Here is a 22,714-nt window from a genome sequence, read left to right on the forward strand (position 1 = left end):
GTGCTGAGCCTCCGGTCTGGGCTGGCAGCTTGAGGCGGAATGGAGGGGTGAGTTTTTGGGCCCCCAGGGTGCAAGGCAGCCTTAGATCGGCTGAGTGGTTGCAGGAAAGTCCCCACTCTTCTCTGGGCCTCTGAGAGTCTGGCAGGCAGGGCCTCTGGGATGTTCCTGGGTCTGAGATTCAACAAGGGTCTCCCAGAGTTGGGTCCTGAGGAACAGTGGAGGGAACGCGGCTGCTCTGGTGCTCCTGGGGCTTGGTCCCTCTGCTGGGAGCAGTCCTGAGCCCTCCACCCTCTGTCGAAGGCCCCTCCCTGAGCCATAGCCTTTGCCACAAGCTCTGGAGAAGACCAGCAGCTCCAAGACGGGGTGGACCCTGGGACTCAAAGGGGACTAAAACAGTGACAGTGAGCAGAGACTGGGGAGGCCTGAAGGGCAGCAGCCTAGGCATCAGGAGAGGCCATCGGGAAACAAACAGAACAGAAAGAAGAGCTGGGCAAGTCAGGTGACGCAGAAGCAAAGAGGGGGCTCTGGGCAAAGCCATTCCCGGTATGGCATGGTGGGGGACCACAAGGAGGAGGGCAGGTTTCAGCTGCAGATCAGGAGTCAGGACTTCCACTAAAGACAGTAGGAAGATCTGGGGTGTTTTCAGCTGTGGGTGTCAGGGCCTCAACAGCATTCTGGAAAATTTCCCTTTGGTTGCTGGGTGGTGAGTGGAGAAGAGAAGCCAGAAGAGTCACGGTGGCAGCACTCAGAGCTGGGAAGGGGTCTGACGGCGGGTCGACAGAAGCATGGGTGGACAGAAGGATGGATGGACGGATGAATGGGTGGGCAGATGAGCAGGTACATCTTGCCCAGAGCACAATCCACAACTCACACCCTCGTCTCCCTCCCCCTGATCCAATCCTGGTCAGCTGAGGGCTACCAAGGTGAAGGGAGGACAGAGGGAAATAAACAAGACTCCTGAGCTGCCTGCTTGTGTGGCTCTGACCTGCCATATAAGGGCCACCCCAGGATCAGTCTCAGGCCCTACAACGCCTGGTCCTCCAGTCCTGCTGACACTTGAGCTAGGCCTGGGTCCCCTTGGACTGCCAATCTGTCTTCTCAAGATGGGCGTCATTATGCCACTTGCTCCTGAGGAGCTGGCACCGTGTCTAAGAATGGGCTGCTCACCACAGCCTGGGGGCATACTGTGACCCCCAGACTCCTCCTCATGTTTGGCCTGTTGTCACTGAGCCTGTGGACAGAGAATCAAAAGGGCCCACTGGGTTGACTTTCTGAGCCTTGGTTTCCTCCCATGTAAAACAAAGCCCATAACAGAATCTGCAATGCATGGGGTGAGGAAGAGGCCTAAAGGAGAAAGTCTCTGAGGGGTTCTGGGGCAGAAGCTGCTCAGTGGCTGGGGCTCTGAGATGGACAGTGTTGAGGACTCCACCCCTGTGGACAGCCACTCTCCCCCTGCTTCTCCCAGGCCCCAGAGCTCCACCCATGTCCCCTTGTTGCTGCCGCTGCTTCTGCTGCTGCCACTGGGTCCAGCATGGCAAATAGCTGCCCAACGCTGCCCACAGACCTGCATCTGTGACAATTCCAGGCTGCATGTTGCCTGCCGGCACCAGAACCTTACTGAAGTTCCAAATACCATTCCTGAGGTCAGCAGGGCAGGAAATGGGCACAGGGTGGTTAGTGGGGCAGTGGAAGGAGCCTGGGTTGGGAGAGCTTGGCAAGGTATTTTTCTCGGCACCTCAGTCTTCTGTAAAATGGGAAGACTAGCAACCAATATCAGGGAGCTAATCTATTTTAAATCCTTACTGTGTGACTAGATTAAGTAGGTGGCTCATAGATAAACATCAAATCATTGCCAACCATGTGACAGACCTTGGGGGGTAGCAAGGTGGGATGTAGTCCCTGCCTTATGGTAAAGAGTGAGTGTCAAGACACTGTGAAAGTGTCACAGTGGGATTATCAGTGGCTGGGGAGGAAGGCTTCCTGGAGGAGGGGTCAGGAAGCAGGATGAAGAGAAACGAGGGGAAGGTAAGGGGAGAGGAGTGTCCCCAGCCCTGCCCCTGTGCAGCTCAGCCTTGCTTCCCTCGCTCCCAGCTGACCCAGAGGCTGGACCTCCAGGGCAACATGCTGAAGGTGATCCCTCCAGCTGCCTTCCAAGCCCTGCCTTACCTCACCCATCTGGACCTGCGGCACTGTCAGGTGGAGCTGGTGGCCGAGGGCGCCTTCCGAGGCCTGGGCCGCCTGCTCCTCCTCAACCTGGGCTCCAACCGCCTGAGCTCGCTGCCCCAGGAGGCGCTGGACGGGCTGGGCTCGCTGAGGCGGCTGGAGCTGGAGCGGAACATGCTGGAGGAGCTGCGGCCTGGGACCTTCGGGGCCCTGGGCGCGCTGGCCACGCTGAACCTGGCCCACAACGCCCTGGTCTACCTGCCCGCCATGGCCTTCCAGGGGCTGCTGCGTGCCCGCTGGCTGCAGCTGTCACACAACGCGCTCAGCGTGCTGGCCCCCGAGGCCCTGGCGGGCCTGCCTGCCCTGCGCCGGCTCAGCCTGAACCACAATGAGCTCCAGGCCCTGCCCGGGGCCGCCTTGTCCCAGGCCCACGGCCTGGCCAGGCTGGAGCTGGGCCACAACCCTCTCACCTACACGGGCGAGGAGGACGGGCTGGCGCTGCCCGGCCTGCGGGAGCTGACGCTGGACCATGGCGCGCTGCAGGCCCTGGGCCCCCGGGCCTTCGCCCACTGCCCGCGCCTGCACACCCTGGACCTCCGAGGGAACCAGCTGGACACGCTGCCCGCGCTGCAGGGCCCGGGCCAGCTGCGCAGGCTGCGGCTGCAGGGCAACCCGCTGTGGTGCGGCTGCCAGGCACGGCCCCTGCTCGAGTGGCTGGCACGGGCGCGCGTGCGCTCGGATGGCGCGTGCAGAGGGCCGCGGCGCCTGCGAGGCGAGGCCCTGGACGCCCTGCGGCCCTCAGACCTGCGCTGCCCGGGAGATGCGGCCGAGGAAGAGGAAGAGGAGCTGGCGGGCACTGCGCCCCGAGCCCCTCCGCTCGCCCCGCAGGAGGAGAACGGGGCGGCCACGCCCTGCCCGCGCGCCTGCGTGTGCGCCGCCGAGTCCCGCCACAGCGGCTGTGAGGGCCGCGGCCTGCAGGCGGTGCCCCGCGGCTTTCCCAATGGCACTCAGCTCCTGGACCTGAGGCGGAACCACTTCCCGTCGGTGCCTCGAGCGGCCTTCCCTGGCCTGGGCCACCTGGTGTCGCTGCACCTGCAGCACTGCGGCATCACAGAGCTGGAAGCCGGCGCCTTGGCGGGGCTGGGCCGCCTGCTCTACCTCTACCTCTCTGACAACCAGCTCTCCGGGCTCAGCGCAGCCGCTCTGGAAGGGGCCCCCCACCTTGGCTACCTGTACCTGGAACGCAACCGCTTCCTGCAGGTGCCCGGGGCCGCCCTGCGCGCCCTGCCCAGCCTCTTCTCCCTGCACCTGCAGGACAACGCTGTGGACCACCTGGCACCTGGGGACCTGGCTGGGGTGCGGGCCCTGCGCTGGCTCTATTTGAGTGGAAACCGCATCACCCAAGTGTCCCCTGGGGCGCTGGGCACAGCTCGGGAGCTGGAGAAGCTTTACCTTGACAGGAACCAGCTGCGGGAGGTGCCCACTGGGGCCTTGGAGGGGCTGCCTGCCCTCCTGGAGCTGCAGCTCTCTGGGAATCCACTCAGGGCCCTGCAAGATGGGAACTTCCGGCCTGTGGGCAGGTCACTGCAGCACCTCTTCCTGAACAGCAGTGACCTGGAGCAGGTGGGCACCTGGTGTGTGACCAGGGAGGCAGCATGGGGCTATATGTGGCACACATTCACCCATCAGACATTTGCCCCCTTCAGTGCCAGGTTTTAGGCTCAGCATGGGGACCTGAGATAAACAGACAATTCACCCAGGTGGGGGTTATAAGCCAGGTGGAATTCAGTGCCACAAGCTAGAGGCCTGCCCAGGGAGGGCACTGCCAGGGCATGGAGGAGGGGAGGGAGGAATTTGGGTTTATCTAGGTTGAGAGTCCATGAGGCTTTCCTTTATGGGAGTTGGGGTTCAAGCTGTAGAAAGAACCATGAATTGGGCAACAGGGTGACCTGGGTTTTGACCAGCACTTGACCTCCCAACCTGCGCCTCCTTGGGCTCCACAACCTCTCCTTTGCTAGGGAGGGTGGAGCTTCCCCCAGCTCAGGGGCAGGACAGGCCTGGCAGGAGCTCACACCAGGGCCTGGCACCTTCTTACAGATTTCTCCTGGAGCCTTCTCAGGCCTGGAGCTGGGGCTCCAGAGCCTGCACCTGCAGAAAAACCAGCTTCGGGCTCTGCCCGCCCTGCCCAATCTCAGGCAACTGGAGCTCATTGATCTCAGCGGCAATCCCTTTCACTGTGACTGCCAGCTTCTTCCGCTGCACAGGTAGGCACCCCACTCTGGACCCCCAGCCAGGGACCCACCAGCTGCTCTCAGTCAAGCCCCCAAGTGTCTCTGGGTACCATGTCAGTAAGGCTGATCAGCTGGCAGGGGCCAGAGTGGGCCCGGCCAGAGCAAGAAAGCATGTGCTCTTCTGGGATTAGGTATTCTCCCTGGGGAGGGCTTGGTGGACTTCTCTGAACCTCATTTCCTTCATCTATAAAGTGGAAATGATATTTGCCCTGCCTAGAGGACTAGGACCTACTCATTGTGTGTATTATCTTATTTAATTTTACATAATTACACAAGGAAGTAACAAGACTCTGGAGGCAGGCAGACCTTGGCTTTGAGATTTTACCAACAAACTCAAGTCATATGACCTGTGTCCACCCGTGAAAAGGGATGAGTATTTTATCTACCTCAACATGACCTCTGTAAGAATTCAGTTAAATTAGTTAGCAGAGCCCTTTGTAATTTACTGTTCTCATTCCGCTTTCATAGAGAAGGGGTCTGAGGCTTGAAGTGACTTTGAGGTCACTGATGGGTGAAGCTCTGAGCCAGGACTCTCAGAGGAGCTGCTGCCCCCAGGCTCACTGCCCAATTCCCCACCACTCCTCACTCTCCTCAGGAAGCTCCTGACTGCACATCAGCACAGTGGGCTCCTCGACCTCTCATCTCTCCTCAGGTGGCTAGCTGGGCTGAACCTGCGGGTGGGGGCCACCTGTGCCACCCCTCCCAGTGCCCGGGGCCAGCGGGTGAAGGCTGCAGCTGCTGTCTTCAGAACCTGCCCAGGTTGGGCTGCCAGGAAGGCTAGGCGGACACCGACCTTCAGGCTTGGGGGCAGGAGGACCCCCATCAAGAGGAGACAGCAAGAAGCAGACAAGGTTGGCCTGGGGCTGGTGGGCCAGGTCCCAGGGCCTCAGGGCCATTAGATAGGGTTGTGTTAGCTCCCTGGGGGCTGCCACAACAAAGTACCAGGAACTGGGTGGCTTAGAATAACAGAAATGTGTCTGTTCTGGAGGCTAGAAGTTGGAAATCAAGGTGTTGGCAGGACCACACTGTCCCTGAAGCCCTGAGTGGAAGGATTGGAAGGATCCTTTCTTGCTTCTTCTAGTTGCTGGTGGCCTGGGACATTCCGTGGCTGACAGTGGCATGATCCCACCAGCTTCCATCTTCACCCTATGTCCTGCCTCTTCTCATCAGCCTCTCTGTGTCTGTCTCTGCAAGTCCCCCTTTAGGAGTACCAGCCACATTGGAGCAGGGCCACCCTAAAAGGACCTCATTTTAATTCCATTACCTCTGTTAAGACCCTATTTCCAAATAAGTTCGGATTCTGAGTTACTAGAGGTTAAAGGCTCCAATGTATCTTTTTGGAGGAAACACAGTGAACCCATAACAGCTTTCCAGGGGCTGGGAGTGAGGAAGGACCCCCAGTGGTGGCTGAGCAAGATCTGCCTTAGAAGCCAGACCCAGAGCTAGTTTAGTGACTTAGCAATGTCAATCTCATGTGGCACCTACCTTCTTCCAGGCACTGTGCTATTCAACAGCATTGGTGCTTCTCCCAGAGTCAGCCCCAGCAGAGGCATGGGAGGGGCTGAGCTGGGCTCAGGAATGCAAGATCTGAAGAGTCCAACTCCAGGGCAGGGCCTCAGCCGAACGGGTCTGATGGCTTCAGCAAGAATCAGGACTTCAGACCATTTGATCCAGTCTTACACGGAAATATTCCTAGGGCTAGCTGAGCAAGGTGGTGCACCCCTGTAATCCCAGTGGCTCAGGAGGCTGAGGCAAGACGACAGTAAGTTCAAGGCCAGCCTCAGCAATTTAGTAAGACCCAGTATCAAAAATAAAAAAAAAAGGGCTGGGGATGTGGCTCAGTAGTGAAGCACCAGCTGGGTTAAATCCCCAGTACCAATTCCTAGTGCCAGCGCTGGAGTTCTCCCCAGGATACAAAGGAATTGAAAGCTAAGGGCTCGACCCTGGCAGTGTTCAAGCTGGAGGTGTTCCCTGCTGAGGGCAGGAGGCTGCCGGTCTTTCTCCCTTGAGACCCCAACATTTTGGTGTCTGGCACACAAAAGTGCTTTGACACGTTGATGGACGAGTGCCAGAGTACTGGGGGCAACTGGTGGGCCACACTGGGCTGTCCCTGCTGCTGCCACTTAGCATTGTAGATTTAAGCAACCAATTCACAAAACTTCACCTCAGAGTCACGTCATCGTGCCTCACAGGGTGACCATGAAGGCGAGTAGGCTGATCCTGCCCTTGGTCTTGTGCCTGGCATAGGAGGCTCTAACAAGACATGGTTATTCCCTTGCTGCCCTGCCTTTGAACAGGGTGGTCTTTCCAGGCTAGTCCTGGAAAGGCTGAGAGGTGCAGGGTAGTCCCCTACAGTGCTTGGTCTGATCTCTAGTGGTGGCCACAGGGGGCCGCAGGCAAGGGCAGCAGGGAGTGAGGAGGGTTTGGGGATGCTTCCCAGTCAGCAATCCATTGTTGAGACTCCGCGACCTTCAGTTCCACCCAAGGGCAAGTTGAGGCACATGGTTCATTCTGAGACTTGAGTAAAAATTTCCAGGTTGACACTTCCACCTGTGACAAGTCAGACAGACCCACAGCACCAGGAATGTGGGTCACACTCCTGGAGCCCAACTTTGTACCAGGCCTGAGCGAGGCACTAGGGACAGATAAGATCCAGGCTCCCTTTGGGGAACTTGTGGCCTTTGGGGAGGGGAACAGCAGAAATGTAGGGACACATCAGTATGTGGTTGTTATGGAGACGGGGCACTCGGCAGTGATGATAGATGACACTTACTCCCTGGCGGAGAAGTGTGAGCCAGTCCAGGGCCAAGTGACAGCCCAGCATGTCCTGCGGCTCTGCCCTCATCATGGAACTTCTAGGACACAGCTTCTTCATTCAGGAACTAAAGGTCAAATGGCATATAAGCCACTTGTCAGAAGCTCTTGGGTCAGAATAATGCCTAACTGCTAAGGATCCTGAGGAGATGAATTCTCTTCAGCTGGACTCCTGAGGGACAGCAGAGCCAAAGTGCACCCTGGGACACTCTTCCTCCCAATATCCTCCCGAGGGGCTGCTGTCACTGGCATGTCACCACCTGAGTCCTGGAGCTGGTGTGTGCTGAGGGCAGGAATGGCCATTCTGAGCAGAGACCTGCCTGGTCTCTAGGCAGCCCAGTGGTCTTCCATTCTTAACCCATTTTCTTCTTGAGGAAATCAGGCTAGCCAACGGGCCACTTTCTGGGCATGTGTTGAACAGGGCTTTATCAAGGGGAAAAGAACCAAGTTCTCTCTGCATCTGTCCAGAAGTGCCCAGCCTGTGATGACTGATGCCTGCCCCATCTCAGGCACAGACCCGTTGTGGGTCCTGAGCCAGCCTAGTCTGCACACCTCAGCAAGCAGCTGACAGACCCGAGTCCAGGCTGCCTGCACAAGAGTCAAGAGCCATGCAGGCCCTGAAGGCAGCTGGACACAGCAGCACAGCTGCAGCCCTGGCAGGACAGAGGGACGCACATGGCACCATCCAACACACAGGTGGGAAGGAAAGGGCTGTTTCTACCCTGGGTTCCAGGATGCTACACGAGAGGCAGGACAGCTCAGTTTTGAGGGAGACTAACTGGGAGAAGCAAAAGCAGCTGGAAACTGGGCAGACACCAGGTGAACCTCTAGAGTGCAGTTTCCGAGGCCACTGGAATCAGGAATTAAAAGGACAATAAGAAAAGCGAGCTGGGAGACACACCCATTATACCTGCCTGTCCCCTACTCCAGGGGGTGCTGTGAAGGACGGGGAAGAGTGTCCTTGAAGGTTCATGGGCAGCAGTACCGGCCATACCCTAGGTCAAGGCCATACCAGACATGGGTTAACAGTGGGGACAAAGAATGAAAATGTCAGGTGGATCCAACCCCAGCTAGAACCCGGGGCAGGCCAGGCACTGTGGGGGGGGGCCCAAGGTAGGAGAGCTGAGCTCCCTGTTGCTGTCCCCAGCAGTAAGCAGCTTGGCCTCCACCCTGTCATCAAGTTGGCCCAGGCCACTGCAAGCCTCCCCCACTTTCCTTTTAGGAAATACGAACCAGAGAAGAGAGGTAAAAGCCATGACAGGTCACCAATGCCCATTATCCTGGTCAGTGCTTCTCAGCTGCCTGCCACTGCACAGTCCCTCCAGTGCCTTCTGCTTGGTTTGATTTTAGGCAGAGCTGCTCCTGTCCCACTTCTGTCAGCCCGGGGACCTTCCCATCAGAGCTGCTTCATAATTTTATTCTTGGGCAAACATACAGGCGGATCACACACTGTCTTGTCCCTCGTCTTCCAGTGTGATGGCAGCAGTGCCCACACCTGTTGGGGGCACAGCAGATTGGGCAGCAAGTGCACCAGCTTCAGAAGCCTGGGGCCACACAGGGAGTCACTCAGACCAGCTTGGGGCCTCAGGCATCCCCAGGCACACAGGCCTCCAGAGGAGGGTGGAGGCAAGAGGCGGGTCCTTCAGCAGGCAGCCTCCCCATAAGAGGCAGGACATACACAAAAAAGGCTCAGTCTCCCATCTCAAGTGGGGTGGAAGGGTGGTGGCACAGGAGCCCCAGCCTCCCCTCTGTTCCATGGCCTGGGCTGGCTCAGTCATCAGTCTCTTGCTTGATGTTCTCGAGGGGGACAGGCAGCTCTGGACTAGGAGCCTTGTCAGGAGAAGCCATGTCCAGGTGCTCTTCCTTCACACACACAGCAATGACTAGAGGGAAGCAGAGAATGAGTGTGCAGGCCCAGGAAGGTTGACAAGGGACCTGGCTTCCTGCAGAGGGGGCCCCCAGGAGCCGGGGAGGCCACCTCTACCCTCCTGCTCACTTCCCAGAGGCTGCAGCAGAGAGGCCCAGGGTGCCAAGCACAGCCTGCCTGGACTGGGTGTGCCAGAGATACTGGCATCTGCCAGTCTGCCCCCACCCTGCCAAGTCCATCCAGTGGGCAGAGGTGCAGAGGTAGAGGGCGGGGCACCTGGCTGGACAGAGACTGGGCTTGGCTCAGAGTTGGGGGCGGGCGTTTGGGAAGTTCTACAGGCCCAGTGGTTCAAGGACTGCTTGGTGCCCAGAAAACTCTCTTCAAACTTGACTCTACTCTTCTGTGCCCAGGTGGGAAAGAAGAGGGGCCGCCTCTGAGCACGGAGCAGGCCGGCCCTGCCTTGATCTCGCCCGGCGGCTCTTACTCTCGTCAGGAATGGGCTCCGATGGGACCTTCCCCGCAGCCTGCAGGTCGTCCTCCAGCAGGGGCTTCTTGGACCCCTGTCTAAGGGGCCGAGTCTTGGTCGGCGGGATTCTTTTCCCTTTGAATAAAAATGGAATGAACCCAGCCTTAGGGTCATATCTATATGAGGCTTGCAGGGCTGGGTCTCTCGTCCAGAGGGGAAAGCGCCAGTTCAGGGCAAAGGGCCTGGCCTACAACTGATAGTCCTCCCCACTGGTTGGACGTCCCAAGGTCGGAGAGGTTTGCTCCAGTCGGGGATCACTACCACCTCCTTGGGGCCAAGGCTTGGGGCAGTCCCCGGCGTCAATCCCTCCACCAGTGACCTGCCACATCCTAGCCCTTACCATTCTGAATGGCACAGTGCCTCCTTCTATGCCCCATGTTTTTTCTTTTTCTTTTTGGGCTGCTGGGGATTGAACCCAGGACCTTGGGCATGCTAGGCAAGCACTCCACCAACTGAGCTACCTCCCCAGCCCATGTTTTCTTATTGTGGCACTGGGGACTGGACCCAGTGCCTGGCACATGCCAGGCCTGTGCCCTACTTCTACGCTGCATCCAGCCCTCTTCTTTATCTTACTGTGAGACAGGTGTCACTAAATTGTCAGGCTGGCCTTGAACTTGTGATTCTCCTCCTTCAGCCTCCTGAGCTGCGGGGATTACAGGTGTGCACCAGTGTGCACGGCCCAAATCCCACTTGACATATACCATACCCTCACTCCTGCTCAGTCCTGCCCAGGACTAGTCCCTGTCTCAGCTCGTCCTGTTTAAGCACGTGTTCCTCTCCTTGTGGTGCCATGTTGAGGAAATCTACCACCTATCCCCAGGGCCTGCAGCTCTGAGGATGGCCCAGTCAGGGCTCAGGATCTATTCGGGGTGGGCTTAAAAGCCCGGTGGAGTCTGCCTGCCCACTCAGCAGCCCCCTGTGCTCCCCTCCACCAAGGGGGTCTTGAGAGGGCAACAATCTCAGGACAACGGTATCTATTTCCTCCTCTGCCTTTTTCTTAAGACCTAGCATCTGCAGGTGCCTCGAGGCATGCTGGGTTCCAGCTCTGCGCAGCGGGAATGGAGATGACCTTTCTAAGTACGATCTCTTGTTCTTTTTCCTCAGCGTCCTGACCACTGTCAGAGACTGAACTCCCTATTGATGCTCTGGGAGACACAGGGTGCAAGGCCCCTGGGCTGACAGGCAAGTGAGGACAGGAGGGAACAGGAAGATGGCTGCGCGGGGCGGGTGGCCGCGAGAACAGGCCGGTTTGGGGCTTGCTTACTTTTCTTCCCAAACTGTTTCTTTTTCTTTTTTGTGGCCTCTTTGGCTTTCAAAGGTGTGGCTGGTTCTGTGATTGAAAGAAAGAGATGAAAAGAGAGCACTGGAGGATGCAGGGCACATCCTGAGGCCCCTGGTCCCCTCACACACAGGGCACCCCAAGGACGGCAGCCTCAGCTGGGTAGTGAGAACAGGGTGGGCCTGGGGAGGACCTGGGGAACAGCTGTCCCAGCTTCCCACCCTCGTCTCCAGGGCTGCTCAGGTGTCTGGGTGGTTTACCTGGGTGCACAAGGACCCGAGCCTATGACAGAGTGGGCAAGATGAAGGAAGGAGCTCTGCAGGCCGGAGGGAGGGGGGACAGAGAAGTCAGGAGAGGGGGGAGGCAGGGCTCTCTGTGCAGAGCGTCCCCAAGACTTCTCCATCCCATGCCAAGGAGCTGAGCTGGCATGGCAGGGCGGGGCGGGGAGGTGGGCAGGGAGGAAAGAGGAGGAGGAAGAAAGTCAAGAGCCCCTCAGAGTCACGGGAGCCCCGACCTGCAGCCACAGGAGGCTGGAGCTGGTAGCCAGTGAGTTCGCACCAGCCGACGGGGTAGATGTCCGGGGACTCGCAATCCACCCACTGGTCATACTCGTTGTCCCAGCCATCAAAGTGGATGCTGAGGAGCCGGTGAACCACCCGCTTCACGGTGGCCACACAGATGAGCCGGGGCTCCATCAGGTCCACAGCCTCCAGCTTCATGCCCACCTTGAAGCCATGGTTGGGGCAGTCCTGGGGGAAGAAGGCACTTGCCAGGCCAGCCAGCTCGCCACCCCAGCAGGCCTGCCTAAGGTGCAGCAGTGGGCAAGGGGCTGGCACCGAGGCCTGTGGGGGAAGGTACTCTGGACACCCACTCATTGAGCCCTTCCCAGGCACCAGCCCTTCCCCTCTTCTGAGGGGACCAGCTAACAGGCTCAGTGAGTGCCATGTCACAGTGTGGGACTTCTCTGGACATAGCTGATCTCAGCAGTAGGGCCTCAAGAGAAGAGGCTGGAACTGCTGCCACAGACAGCAGTGGGAGGGCCAGTCCTGAGGCCACCACAGACCCCCTGCTCCATCCCTGGTCTCCTCACCATGTTGAAGAGTCTTGATGGAGCTGCTCTTGACTTGGTCTTCTCCAAGTAGGTGTCCCAGTTGAAAGTCTGTGTCTCATACCCTGGAAGAAAGGGTAGGGGAAGCAGGAAGTAGGAAGTTGGTTAGGGATAAGGGACACACTGTCTGAAGGTTCACTACAACTTGGTCAAGCCCAGCCTGTAGTCTCCACAGCAACTCTTTCTTCCTTCCTTCCTGGGCTGGCACCTGTTCTATGACCACAGTCTTGTTGCACAGGTTGTTCACTGGCCAATGGCACAAGTGGAAGCTCCATTTACCAACCATACACTGGCCATAGGGCTGACTCAGCCCAGGCAGTGTAATGGCTAGCGGTGGCTGCTACCTCCCCCATACTGAGACTCCATGCCCCAGGGCTGACTTGACCAGCAGTCTGGGCCTGTGGCCTCATCCTGCAGGGCCAGTACTTCTTGCTACGCCAGTCTTACCTTTTGGGGGTGTGAGCTCAATGTCATTCTTTTGGCAGAAGTTGGCTGGGAAGATGGCATGGGAAGAGGCATGGTAACAGAACCAGTCCGAGCCATCTGTGGAGGGCCCCCCGTCCACACAGATCATCAGGTAGCCATCCAGGAGAACCTAGGGCGGGCGTGGGGCAGACACACAGCCTGTCATGAGCTGCAGTCTCTCTGAGAAGATGGCTGTAGCAGGGGCCGAGGCAGGTGAGTCTGACCGCATGTGGAGCCCACCTTCCCAAGAATACTGAGCCGCCCTTGCAGAGTGCCCAACGCTCCTGTGACACTCTTGTGTGTCATCAGGCGATTTATTCTAAACAGTTAACACCACACCAACAGGGAACACATCTGTTGTTGCCACTGTTGGTGTGTGAGCTCGGGGCCCAGCATGGCACGGGCGGGACGGAGAGGTCAGCAGCACCCTCCAGCAGGGACAAGGGAGGTGCTGCTCCTAGGCAGTGGCAATAACGGAGGAGGCTAGGAGCCTGGCATGGCCCTTGGTTAGGCCTGCACAAAAGGAGATGGCCAAAGGCAGGAAGGCCCTGGTGAGGGGACAGGGCAGGGCTGGCACCTGAGTCAGGGCCAGGCTCAGGTATTCAATATGCATGTGTTCCTGACACGAAGCAGGCAAGGCTCCACTCACAGAGCCAGACACAGCAGGAGCAGCCAGCGAGAGCACCGCTGTGTACCATCAGCCACGACAGAGGTGGGAGGGTGGCCCAGGCTCACCTTGCAGATGGTCGCCACGCAGATGTTGCCCAGGTTCAGCGGGTCAATGGCCTCCAGCTTCATCCCCTCCTCAAACCAGCCGCCCTCTGTGTAGACAGCTCGTACCTTAAAAGGAATAGGGTGATTGGGGGAAGGTGGGAGGAACAGGCATCGTACAATCTGGGCCTGGAAAGCAGAGGCGGGAAGAGCCAACCCCAGGGAGAAGCCAGGCTCCTGAGACCTGGCGTGGACGGTGGCCAGGGAGGAAGACACCCATGGCTGTGCCTCACCTTCTTGAACAGATAAGGAACGGCATCACAGTAGATTTTCCGGAAGGTAGGATGATGGGCCATGTCACTTCGCCTCTCTTTTGAGCAGACGGAGGGAGTGAGGAAGAGAAAGGGTTGGAAGGTGGTTCCGGGACCATGCCCACGCCTCCCAGAAACCCCGGCTACTCGGCCTCTGCTCTGGGCTATGTGCCAGCCCTCTAGACTGGAGGGCACAGGCTTAATCAGGAAGCATTAGAAGCTCTGTGGGGACTACACGGCCCTCTAGACCTAGACCCTCATGACATCAGGGCCAGAGCATCTGGGTTCGAATCTTGGTTTTACCACTTACACACTAGGCTGAGTGACCTCAGTCATGTCACTCAGCCTCTCTGGATTCCAGTACCATCCTCTGCAGGGTGGTGATGGTCCTGAGGGGCAGGGCACTCCCAGTCTGGGGTCACGCTGGCCTGGGGCTCTACTGACCTGACATCTTGATGCTATGGCCAACACGCCGTGACCAACCCACTGGATGGATCAGGGGGCTCCACATGTGGCACCAAAAGTCATCGTCACTGTCACCATCCTCATAGAGGAGCCGCAGGCGACCCCCGATTACTGTGTCCACCACAGCCATACGGGTCCGTGACACCTGGGACTTGTCCACAACCTCAAGGCGCATGCCCTGCCGAAAGGGGTACTTCATGCTCTCCACCATCTGCAACGACATCAGGACACAGGTGTGCTGCTGCCTCCTCCGACTGCCCCCCTCTCTCAAGTCAGTGGAGGACAGGGAGGGTGTGGTAGAATCACTCCAGACACGAAGGCAGGGGCGGGGCAGGTGGCCCTCCCTTCCCATAGGTTCACATTTGTCCTGATTCCCTAGAAAAGCATCAAAGACAGGCACACGGCTCTCAGTGGGTGCCCCGCTTCACCTCACCAAACTCAGTAAGTCAAATCAAGAGGCTGGACCCACAAGACCTACTTTAGACCAAGAAAATGGAAGTGATCCAGAGTCGAACAGACTCCAGTGCCAGAGCTGGGCCTGGAACCTGTGTTACTGTGGTCTGCATTGGCCCCCAGGCACCTCACACTCCCCTCTACCTCCTGGCCCTCTGCAGTTCCAAGACTTGTGTCCAGGGGCTGGGGATGTGGCTCAAGTGGTAGCGCGCTCGCCTGGCATGCGTGCGGCCCGGGTTCGATCCTCAGCACCACATACAAACAAAGATGTGTGTCCGCCAATACTTGAAAAATAAATATTAAAAAAAAAAAAGACATGTGTCTCCACATGTCCAAATGCAGCTCTGACTCCAAAGGGCTGTGGTTCTGAAATGCTTCCAGAGCACCTTGGTAGCAATCCATGCCCTCTGTCCCAACAAGGGGACAGTGACCAAGACATCCATGTGCTGCCCTGCAAAGCCAAGTGGTGGGGCATGACTGAGGGGCTTTCCAGCTTCAGGCCACTGCTGGCTCAGGGAGAGGTGGCCCGCCTGGGTTTTGGTGATGACATTATATGAGCGGTGCTATTTCCAAACATGTCAGGAGCACCTTGGAGTCACAAAGAAGCCATGAGGAAGAGTGAACCCAGGATCTTAGCCAGACAGATCTTTCAGGCCCCAAGCTCAAGACCTAGAATACACCCTGACACCAACTGTCCGTCCTCATGGCAGCAGCTCCAGCTCATTTGGGAGGGTGGACAGTGCAGGGGCCTGGGTTGGGCCGCCTGCCAGACACATCCCCTTCCTCTATGGCCGCAAGGCAGGGCCCAAACCCAGTGGCACTTGACCCCCTTATTTGTTTAGGACAACACAGTGAATGCTGAGCTCTGCACAGGCAGCAGCGAGCAGCTGCTCAGCACAGAGCTCGGCACAGAGCAGTGACCAGGGAATGTTCTTCTCGAGTGAACAAATGCACAAACCATCGTGCACACCGGCCTTGGCTGATGAGCCTTTATTCTTTCAGAACACTAGCAAGCACTGGCTATGTTACAGGGCTCAAAGGGCCACATCTGGATGGGCACTTCCTCCACAAACACACCCTATCCTGCCTTCCCCAGCCCCAATCTTCTGGAGCGACTGCTGAGTGACAGAGTGCCTCCGGGGGAAAGACCTTGCTCACTGGCTGCACTCTCCATGTCAAGGCACACGCTGCTTCCCCCTCTTCTTGGGGCAGTGGCCTCCTAAGCACTGGTTCCCGAGAAACCTGTCTGGAACTCTGGTCCCCATGAGTGCTCTCATGGTGACTTCCAGTCCTTGCCCAGTCATCTTGCCTCAACCACCTCCTTCGGCTTTAGTGTCCCCTCTTGTTTTTGGTATCAGAGGTTGAACCCAGGGGCACTTAATCACTGAGCCACATCCCCAGCCCTTTTTAATTTTTATTTTGAGACAGGGTCCAATCCCCAAGTTGGTGGGATTACAGGTGTATACAACCATGCCTGGCTTGTGTCCCCTCTTGAGCATACTACAGGATAGGAGGGTATGTGACAGTCAGCCCATGCTTGCCGACTTGTCCACAGGGAACCCTGTCTTTCTACCCAGAATCAACCCCTTTTAACTTAAGCAAAACTGAGGCCACCTTGTGATTCCTAATAGTCTGCATCACACATCATCACCAGCCTTATCCTAAGACAGGTGCTGGCACAGAAAGTGAATGATCACCTCCGATCACCCAGTCTGTCGACTATGGGCACTATGGGACACACAGGAGACAAAGCTTGGTTTTGCTGAAGAAGAACATGGAGCCAGGCATGGTGATGCCTGCTACAACCCCAGCCATCACGAGGGGCCATTGGCAACTAACAGGATCTATCTCAAAATAAAAAGTTAAAATAAAAACAAAACAAGGGGCTGGGGATGTGGCTTAAGCAGTAGCACGCTCGCTGGCATGCACGGGGCGGCGCTGGGTTTGATCCTCAGCACCACATAAAAATAAAATAAAGATGTTGTGTCCACCGAAAACTAAAAGATAAATATTAAAAAATTATCTATCTCTCTCTCTCTCTAAAAAATAAACAAGGGCTGGGGATTGGCTCAGTGCTGCTGAGCCAAACAAAGACTACAGAGAACAAGAAAAGGCACCTGCATGGAAGGTAAGTAGCAGGTAAGTAGTACCTGGTAAATTCAAGTCATTTCTACTTTAAGCAAAGGCGAGTGAGCCAGGGAATGCTTCTCTAGGATGCTCTGAGCCACTCCCTCTCCCAGGGAGACTTTCCACTAGCTAAGGCCCACGGTGGACCACCTCTCCACCAGTGCCTTGGGTGGGACAGGCCCAACCTCCATTCCATCTTTACATTCCACTGTTGCCTTCCACGCCAGACATATCCTGCCTATCAGGACAAAATTCAAAAGCCTGAAGGCTGCTGGATCCTGGCTCTTCCTCTGAGACAGGCCAGTCCAGCCCTGGGAGTCCTTGCAATGTGTTCCCTGTGCCCTGCTGTGAGGCTTACTAGGGCCACATGGGAACAGGAGACCTCAATGCAGCCCAGGCACCTACACAGGAGGAGGCCAGCAGAAAATGGGAGAGTCTTCCCTGCAGACCTTCTGACCCTTTTGATTGGATGCCATGTGCACATGTGACTTAAGTTAAAGAACAAAGTAGTTAAAAAAAAAATTAAATACTACACAGATGATTCTGGGGCACACTCCTATTTCTACATAATTAATTGTGTATATGACTTTCATTTCCTTTGCCAGACCAGGGATTCTTGAATGACAGTGTCTATATTCTTTGTGTTCCCATGGTGCTCTGTATACAAGTACATAATAAAATCTATTATGTGAAAACTCTGGAAAATGCAAATGAGCAAAGGTAAGGATCTGAAAAAGCAAAGGCTAACAAAGCAACACGACTGATGTGGCCAGATCAGGGTCTGGATGGGGAGGTAGGCTGCCACCACCAAGGTAGTGTTGGACTCTGTCCTGCAGAAATGTGGAGCCACCAAAGATCATCCCAGCAAGGGGGTCTCAGAAAAATACTGCACTGAGGGGATGGGGCAGTGTTACTCAGTGGTAGGGCATTTGCCTTGCATGCACAAGGCCTCAGGTTCAATCCCCAACACCGCACCCACACAAGAAAAATTAATTCAATACTGCAATGAATAACAGGAAGGACAGAGCAAAACGGGAAGAGTGGGAGGGAGAGCAGCTAAGAGTCCCAGAGGGCTCCTGTCAGACCTTGATATGGAAATCCACAGGAAGTGTCCTGGAGCCCACCAATCGCTTCATGAGGTAGCCTTTCCAGTCAGTGAACTTGGCATGGATGGCTGTGGAGACACCGGCATAATCCTGGTTACAGCCTGGCAGTATCCTCACCCACCCAGAGATCATCAGAGGGGACTGAACAATTTATTTATGTCACTTCAGGCCAGCAATGACTTTGTCTTACAAAACCAGACTCCACAACATGGCTTGGCCCAGAAGCCAGAAGGACAGGAGGGAAGGAAGCAAGAGGCAAGTGGGTTCTGCTCTAGTCCAAGAGGCTCTGCCTCTACACAGGGCCCTCGGGAACCTGGACAGGGAAAGTTCTCATCAACTCACTCCGGGGAGGCACCAGGATCTTGCTATTGATGGCACACCACCCAATGGGGTGGACATCCACGGTTCCCAGGTTGCACCAGAAGTCATGGCTGGCATCATTTTCAAAGCCTTCATACCGGAGCAACACCCGGTACCCTGAAAGGAAAGGTGAGGGAGGATGGGATGGGAAAGGAACATTCCTAGGCCTTTCTTATTCTCCAGCCTAAGTCAGAATTCCCACTTCCTATTCCAAGAACTCCTTCCAGGCAAATGAAGCCCCTGTTGTCCAAAACAAAACAAATCCAAGCCAATTATTTGGAAATGTTATGGTAGTATGGTGGTGAGACTGATTTTCTATACCCTGACTATCCCCACAATAAAACTACAGTTTCCAAGCTTGCCCAGCGCCATCGTCCCCTCTAAGGCAGGACAATCCCAAGAAGCAGGACAGAGATGCCAGTGGGAGGGTTTTAATTTATAAAGCCCATTTCTGCCTGCACCATTGCCTACCGGCTCGAGATGTCACTCTACAGACATCTCAGGTGCTGCCCTGGCCAGAGGAACACCCACCTGCCGCCTGGATGACAGAGGCGATCCAGTACACCCGGCTGGGGAGTACAGCGTCACTGTTGAGCACCTCCACCTTCATCCCCTTCATCACGTCCTCCCACTGGTCATACAGCGGGACCTGTGTGGCCATAAGAGCATTTAAGGTGGGGAGTGAGCTTCCTGGGCTGGCAGGAGAGAGCCCCTCAGGCCTGAGTCACGTCCTTCTCTACCTCAACTTTTCATGTCGCCGCTGTGTACAGAAAACTAGGCTAGTACTAGTACTCAGAGATGAGCAGGGCGAGCCCACTATCCCTGAAGAGCTGAGCTGGAACAGGGGTGGGAGAATGGGGGCAGGCCAGGGGACAGGTGGAGGTCCAGAGTCACAGACCTAAGTTCTAAACATTACAGGGCCAGCCCCCAGTCGTATCAACCGGGTATAACACATCTTGGCAAGCCTCAGTCTCTTTGTTACCATGTCAGCCTGGACAGTAACACATTTTAGCACTTACTGTGTGCCAGGCACTGTTCTTGGTGCAAACACCAATACCTATCGTCACTCAACTTGGGCAGTAAGTATCATGACCCCTTGTTCACAGAACTGCCTGGCCTCATGCTATCCCTGGCATGTCCTTCTCCTTAGTAGTGGGCTACCTGAGGCTGCCTTCCCAGTACATAAAATGCTTCTCTGCCAATGGTACCTTGATTCTACCTTGAGAAAGCAGAATAATTTTTTCATTCTCAAGCCTGACCTAAGCCAGTCAGGGTGTTCTATCCATCTCCCTGGGCACAGATATTGGTTTGTCACTGAACCAGGAAATAGTTGTGCTGGCCCAGACACACAGGGGCAGGTTTCTACAGAGCATATTGAACCTAGTGTGTTAAATGCAAGTACAATGTAACTCCCCTGCAAGGACAGTGCTGGGAGCCCTAGAGAATCTGGGCAAAGAAGAGGTTGCCCCAGTAAGGAAGATGCAGTCTTCATCAGCAACTCAGAGGAGTAGAGCCAGTTAACCTAGTGGAGAGCCAACTTGTCAACCGTGGTGAGGCACGTCCCAGCATTCAGGAGCAGTTCAGAAAGGAGGGTAGACAGTGGGGTTTTTTCTGGTTAGAGGAGTCCTCAGGACTCAAGACGTCTGGACTTCAGGGAATGGCAGTGAAAGACAAATGAAGACCCTGCTACAGGTGTCCCCCCAGGCCTGCAGGCTATTGTGGGTTACAGTGGCTAGGTATTAAGTTCCTGACCTCAAGCCCACCCCACCAGGATCTTGCCCTTCTGGTTCCTCAGTGACAGGAGCAAGGGAGTCTTCTGCAGAGGTTGGCCCAGGAGCTATCCCCACCTGCCTCCTGCCACCAAGGGGCCCAGCCAGTATAAAAGCACTATGCTTTCAACAGGAAAAACGCTAAATAGTGGGGAGAAATGGGAGAAGGGCTTCAGAATTGGAAAGGCCCTCAGGGAAGAGCTGGGGGTAGCTCAGTGGTAGAGAGTGCACATGAAGACCTGGATCTCACCCCCAGCACCAGGAAGAAAAAGAAAAAGAAGGGTCCTTAGATATTAACCTAGTGTAAATAAGCAGGTAGGGACCTCAGGGAGGAGGTGCAGCTGAGCGGGGGGTGGGGTGGTGGTGGGAGGGGAACCTTAACAGGTGTTAGCAGGGGGTTTTCTGAGAAGCAGACAGAAAGGCACATGGAGCTATGGCAAGCCAGGGCTTCTCCACGCAGACCTGCCCACTGTTCTCTTGGGAGTGCGGCTGTCCTGTGAGGTGGGAAGCACCAAAGCCAGCCCGTGCCCATCCCTGGCTGTCCCACCCTCCCTCTCAGGGCACTCACGTGTTTAAAGCAGCTGACAGGAGCAGCCTTGTAACTGTGATCCTTCAGGAACTTCCCCCAGTCAAAACCCAAGACCAGAGCTGCAGAGCAGAAAGAGGAAGAGTGGAGGCTGAGGACCCACACAGCCTTGCTAGGGACCTGCACCCTGAGGATCCAGGCAAGGCACAGAAGCAGGGCCCTTTCCTCAGCCAGCAGCCCCTAATAGCTCTGCACCACAGCCCCTCACATATCACTATACCTGCCTCACTAATGGCCATCAGGATAGGGAGGACCAACCTACATGCCCCAGACACTCAGACTTAAGAGCAGATTAACATTCAGAGGGAAATCTCTCCCCTTTTTCCTCCAAACCAAGGGAAATTCAAATGTCCTTGGCTTAACTCCCAGGCCTCCTCCAGCCTCCCAATGGCTACAGATGATGTGAACAGATGGGAGGAGCGCACACTTAGGCCCCTCCACCCTCCTGTCTGTGGAGGGCAACTTCAGTCAGGAACTCAGACCAACACAGCAGAGCTGCTTTGGGCCTGCATACGATTTGCTCAGAAACTGCTACATTCAGAAAAATGAGAAAAAAGACCCTTTCCATTCTACTACCCTCCCTGCTTCACAAGCCCTCTGAAGCAGACCTGGGCCTCCACTGCTCCAAGGAAAGAGAAGCCCTCGGGATAAAAGCAAAAAGAAACAAAGTCAGCTACATCTTGGTTTTTGAGTGATCAAGAGTAGGAGCCCTGATAACCAAAGGGTGTTTGAGGGATTTTCTGAAGTCATTTCCACCACACCCACCCAGGTGGGGTGATACCATCCACAGCAAGCCTGGGACTGGCCACCCTGCAGCAGGCTTTTCCCATCCTCGCTCCTAGGGAAGGCCACCCCGCCCTGACCCCCACGCCAGCCTCTGCTGTCTCACCATCTTGTCCTGTTGGTGTCCCGTCTGCTAGCTGTCCTGTCCCTTGGGAGTGGAGGAAGGCTCCGATTTTGGCAGACCAGGCTGCCTTATGAAGGACTTTGGCTTTCTTGGTGGGTGGTTTTCCCTGGAGGGAACAGAAGATGAGTGTCCTGCTCTTGGTCCAGTTACTTCACCTCTTCAGGGCTTCAGTTTCTTTTGTAAAACCCAAGGATGGGCAACAGCTCTTGGCTCAGAGGGTGGGTACAGGGAAGGATTGGGATCACTGGAGCTGCAGGGCAGGGAGGGACATGTGTTCTGCTTCCTCTAGGAACCTCTCCCTCAGCTTTAACTCTCATCTCCCCCCTCCTGGGCTCCTCAGGGCCTGCAGGAGAATGGCTACAGAGGGACAAGAAACTCTCTGAAATGGGAGGCAACATTTTACATTTATGTGGTTCTGGAAAGATAGTCTGCAGCCTTCATCAGGTACTCGAAGAGCACAGACCTTAAAGACTGATGTGATCTGTACCTTGTGCCATAATATATATATATATATATATATATATATATTTTTTTTTTTTTTTTTCTGTGGTTCTGGAGATAGAACCCAGAGCCTCGTATGTGTAGGCAAGTGCTCCGCCACTGAGCCACATCACCAGCCCTGTATCTTGTAACTTCAATACTGAGGAGAAAGGGCAGGAAGAGATCAGTGAAGCAGAAATGTGGGTTTGTGTATTTGCTTACTGCAGTACTGGAGACTGAACCCAGGGCCTCACACATCCTAGGCATTCTACCACTGAGTTATATTCCCAACCCTTTATTTATTTATTTGTAGGTGAACACAATAACCTTTATTTTTTTATTTTTTGGTGGGTACTGGAGATTGAACCCAGGGGCATTCAACCACTGATCCAGTGTGGTCTCCAGCCCTATTTTGTATTTTATTTAGAGACAGGGTCTCACTGAGTTGCTTAGTGCCTCACAGTTGCTATGGCTGGCTTTATTATTATTATTTTTAGTTGTTGATGGACCTTTATTTTATTTATTTATATGTGATGCTGAGAATCGAACCCAGTGCCTCAAACGTGTTAGGCAAGTGCTCTACCACTGAGCTACAATCCCAGCCCCACTGAGGCTGGCTTTGAATTCTCGATCCTCCTGCCTCAGCCTCCTAAATTGCTGGGATTATAGGCATACACTACCACACCTGGCCCAACCCTGTATTTTTAAAAGCACATCTGTAATCTCAGCAACCTGGGAGGCTGAGATAGGAGGATCACCAAGTTTGAAGTCAGCCTTAGCAAATTTAGGAAGATCCTGTCTCAAAATATCAAAGAGAAAAAAATTGAGAGAGGGTCTTGCTAAGTTATCTAGGCTGACCTTGAACTTGTGATCCTCCCCTGTCTCATCTTCCTAAGTAGCTGAGATTATAGGTGTGTGCCTCAGTA

General features: G+C 55.5%; 2 protein-coding genes across 4 annotated transcripts in view; one reads left to right on the forward strand and one right to left on the reverse strand.

Moving 5' to 3' along the window:
* Positions 1-9,662, forward strand: Chadl (chondroadherin like). Of its 3 annotated transcripts, none has more exons than XM_027926782.2 (6): positions 1-47; positions 1,466-1,643; positions 2,092-3,786; positions 4,261-4,427; positions 5,107-5,305; positions 9,546-9,662. In XM_027926782.2, exons 1-6 carry the CDS (start codon positions 40-42, stop codon positions 9,570-9,572), a joined length of 2,274 nt encoding a protein of 757 aa, XP_027782583.2. In that variant the 5' UTR covers positions 1-39; the 3' UTR covers positions 9,573-9,662. The 3 variants fall into 3 exon arrangements, with proteins under 3 accessions (XP_027782583.2, XP_071465550.1, XP_071465549.1); XM_071609449.1 differs by lacking the exon at positions 9,546-9,662 and adding an exon at positions 7,737-7,952 and having other exon boundaries at positions 19-47; XM_071609448.1 differs by lacking the exon at positions 9,546-9,662 and having other exon boundaries at positions 19-47; positions 5,107-5,403.
* The window catches only part of L3mbtl2 (L3MBTL histone methyl-lysine binding protein 2), a 23,389-nt gene continuing 9,314 nt past the window's right edge, over positions 8,640-22,714 (reverse strand). Inside the window, exons 4-17 of the mRNA XM_027926867.2 lie at positions 21,291-21,414; positions 20,384-20,463; positions 18,578-18,695; positions 18,029-18,163; positions 17,666-17,754; positions 13,980-14,211; positions 13,518-13,594; positions 13,249-13,353; positions 12,496-12,643; positions 12,031-12,113; positions 11,455-11,689; positions 10,926-10,991; positions 9,620-9,736; positions 8,640-9,151 (exon numbers count right to left, since the gene is read on the reverse strand). Coding sequence (XP_027782668.1) covers positions 9,039-9,151; positions 9,620-9,736; positions 10,926-10,991; positions 11,455-11,689; positions 12,031-12,113; positions 12,496-12,643; positions 13,249-13,353; positions 13,518-13,594; positions 13,980-14,211; positions 17,666-17,754; positions 18,029-18,163; positions 18,578-18,695; positions 20,384-20,463; positions 21,291-21,414 — 1,722 coding nt within the window. The 3' untranslated portion in view covers positions 8,640-9,038. The remainder of the gene's footprint in view (positions 9,152-9,619; positions 9,737-10,925; positions 10,992-11,454; positions 11,690-12,030; positions 12,114-12,495; positions 12,644-13,248; positions 13,354-13,517; positions 13,595-13,979; positions 14,212-17,665; positions 17,755-18,028; positions 18,164-18,577; positions 18,696-20,383; positions 20,464-21,290; positions 21,415-22,714) is intronic.

The sequence above is a fragment of the Marmota flaviventris genome, chromosome 3 (genome assembly GCF_047511675.1).
Source record: "Marmota flaviventris isolate mMarFla1 chromosome 3, mMarFla1.hap1, whole genome shotgun sequence".
In the NCBI taxonomy this organism is placed as follows: Eukaryota; Metazoa; Chordata; class Mammalia; order Rodentia; family Sciuridae; genus Marmota; species Marmota flaviventris.

Bases quoted from the DNA above. Each gene is read 5' to 3' on its own strand.
- Chadl (XM_071609448.1), top strand. The intron at 1,644-2,091 runs GTCAGCAGGGCA...CCTCGCTCCCAG, and splicing joins TTCCAAATACCATTCCTGAG to CTGACCCAGAGGCTGGACCT. The intron at 3,787-4,260 runs GTGGGCACCTGG...ACCTTCTTACAG, and splicing joins ACAGCAGTGACCTGGAGCAG to ATTTCTCCTGGAGCCTTCTC.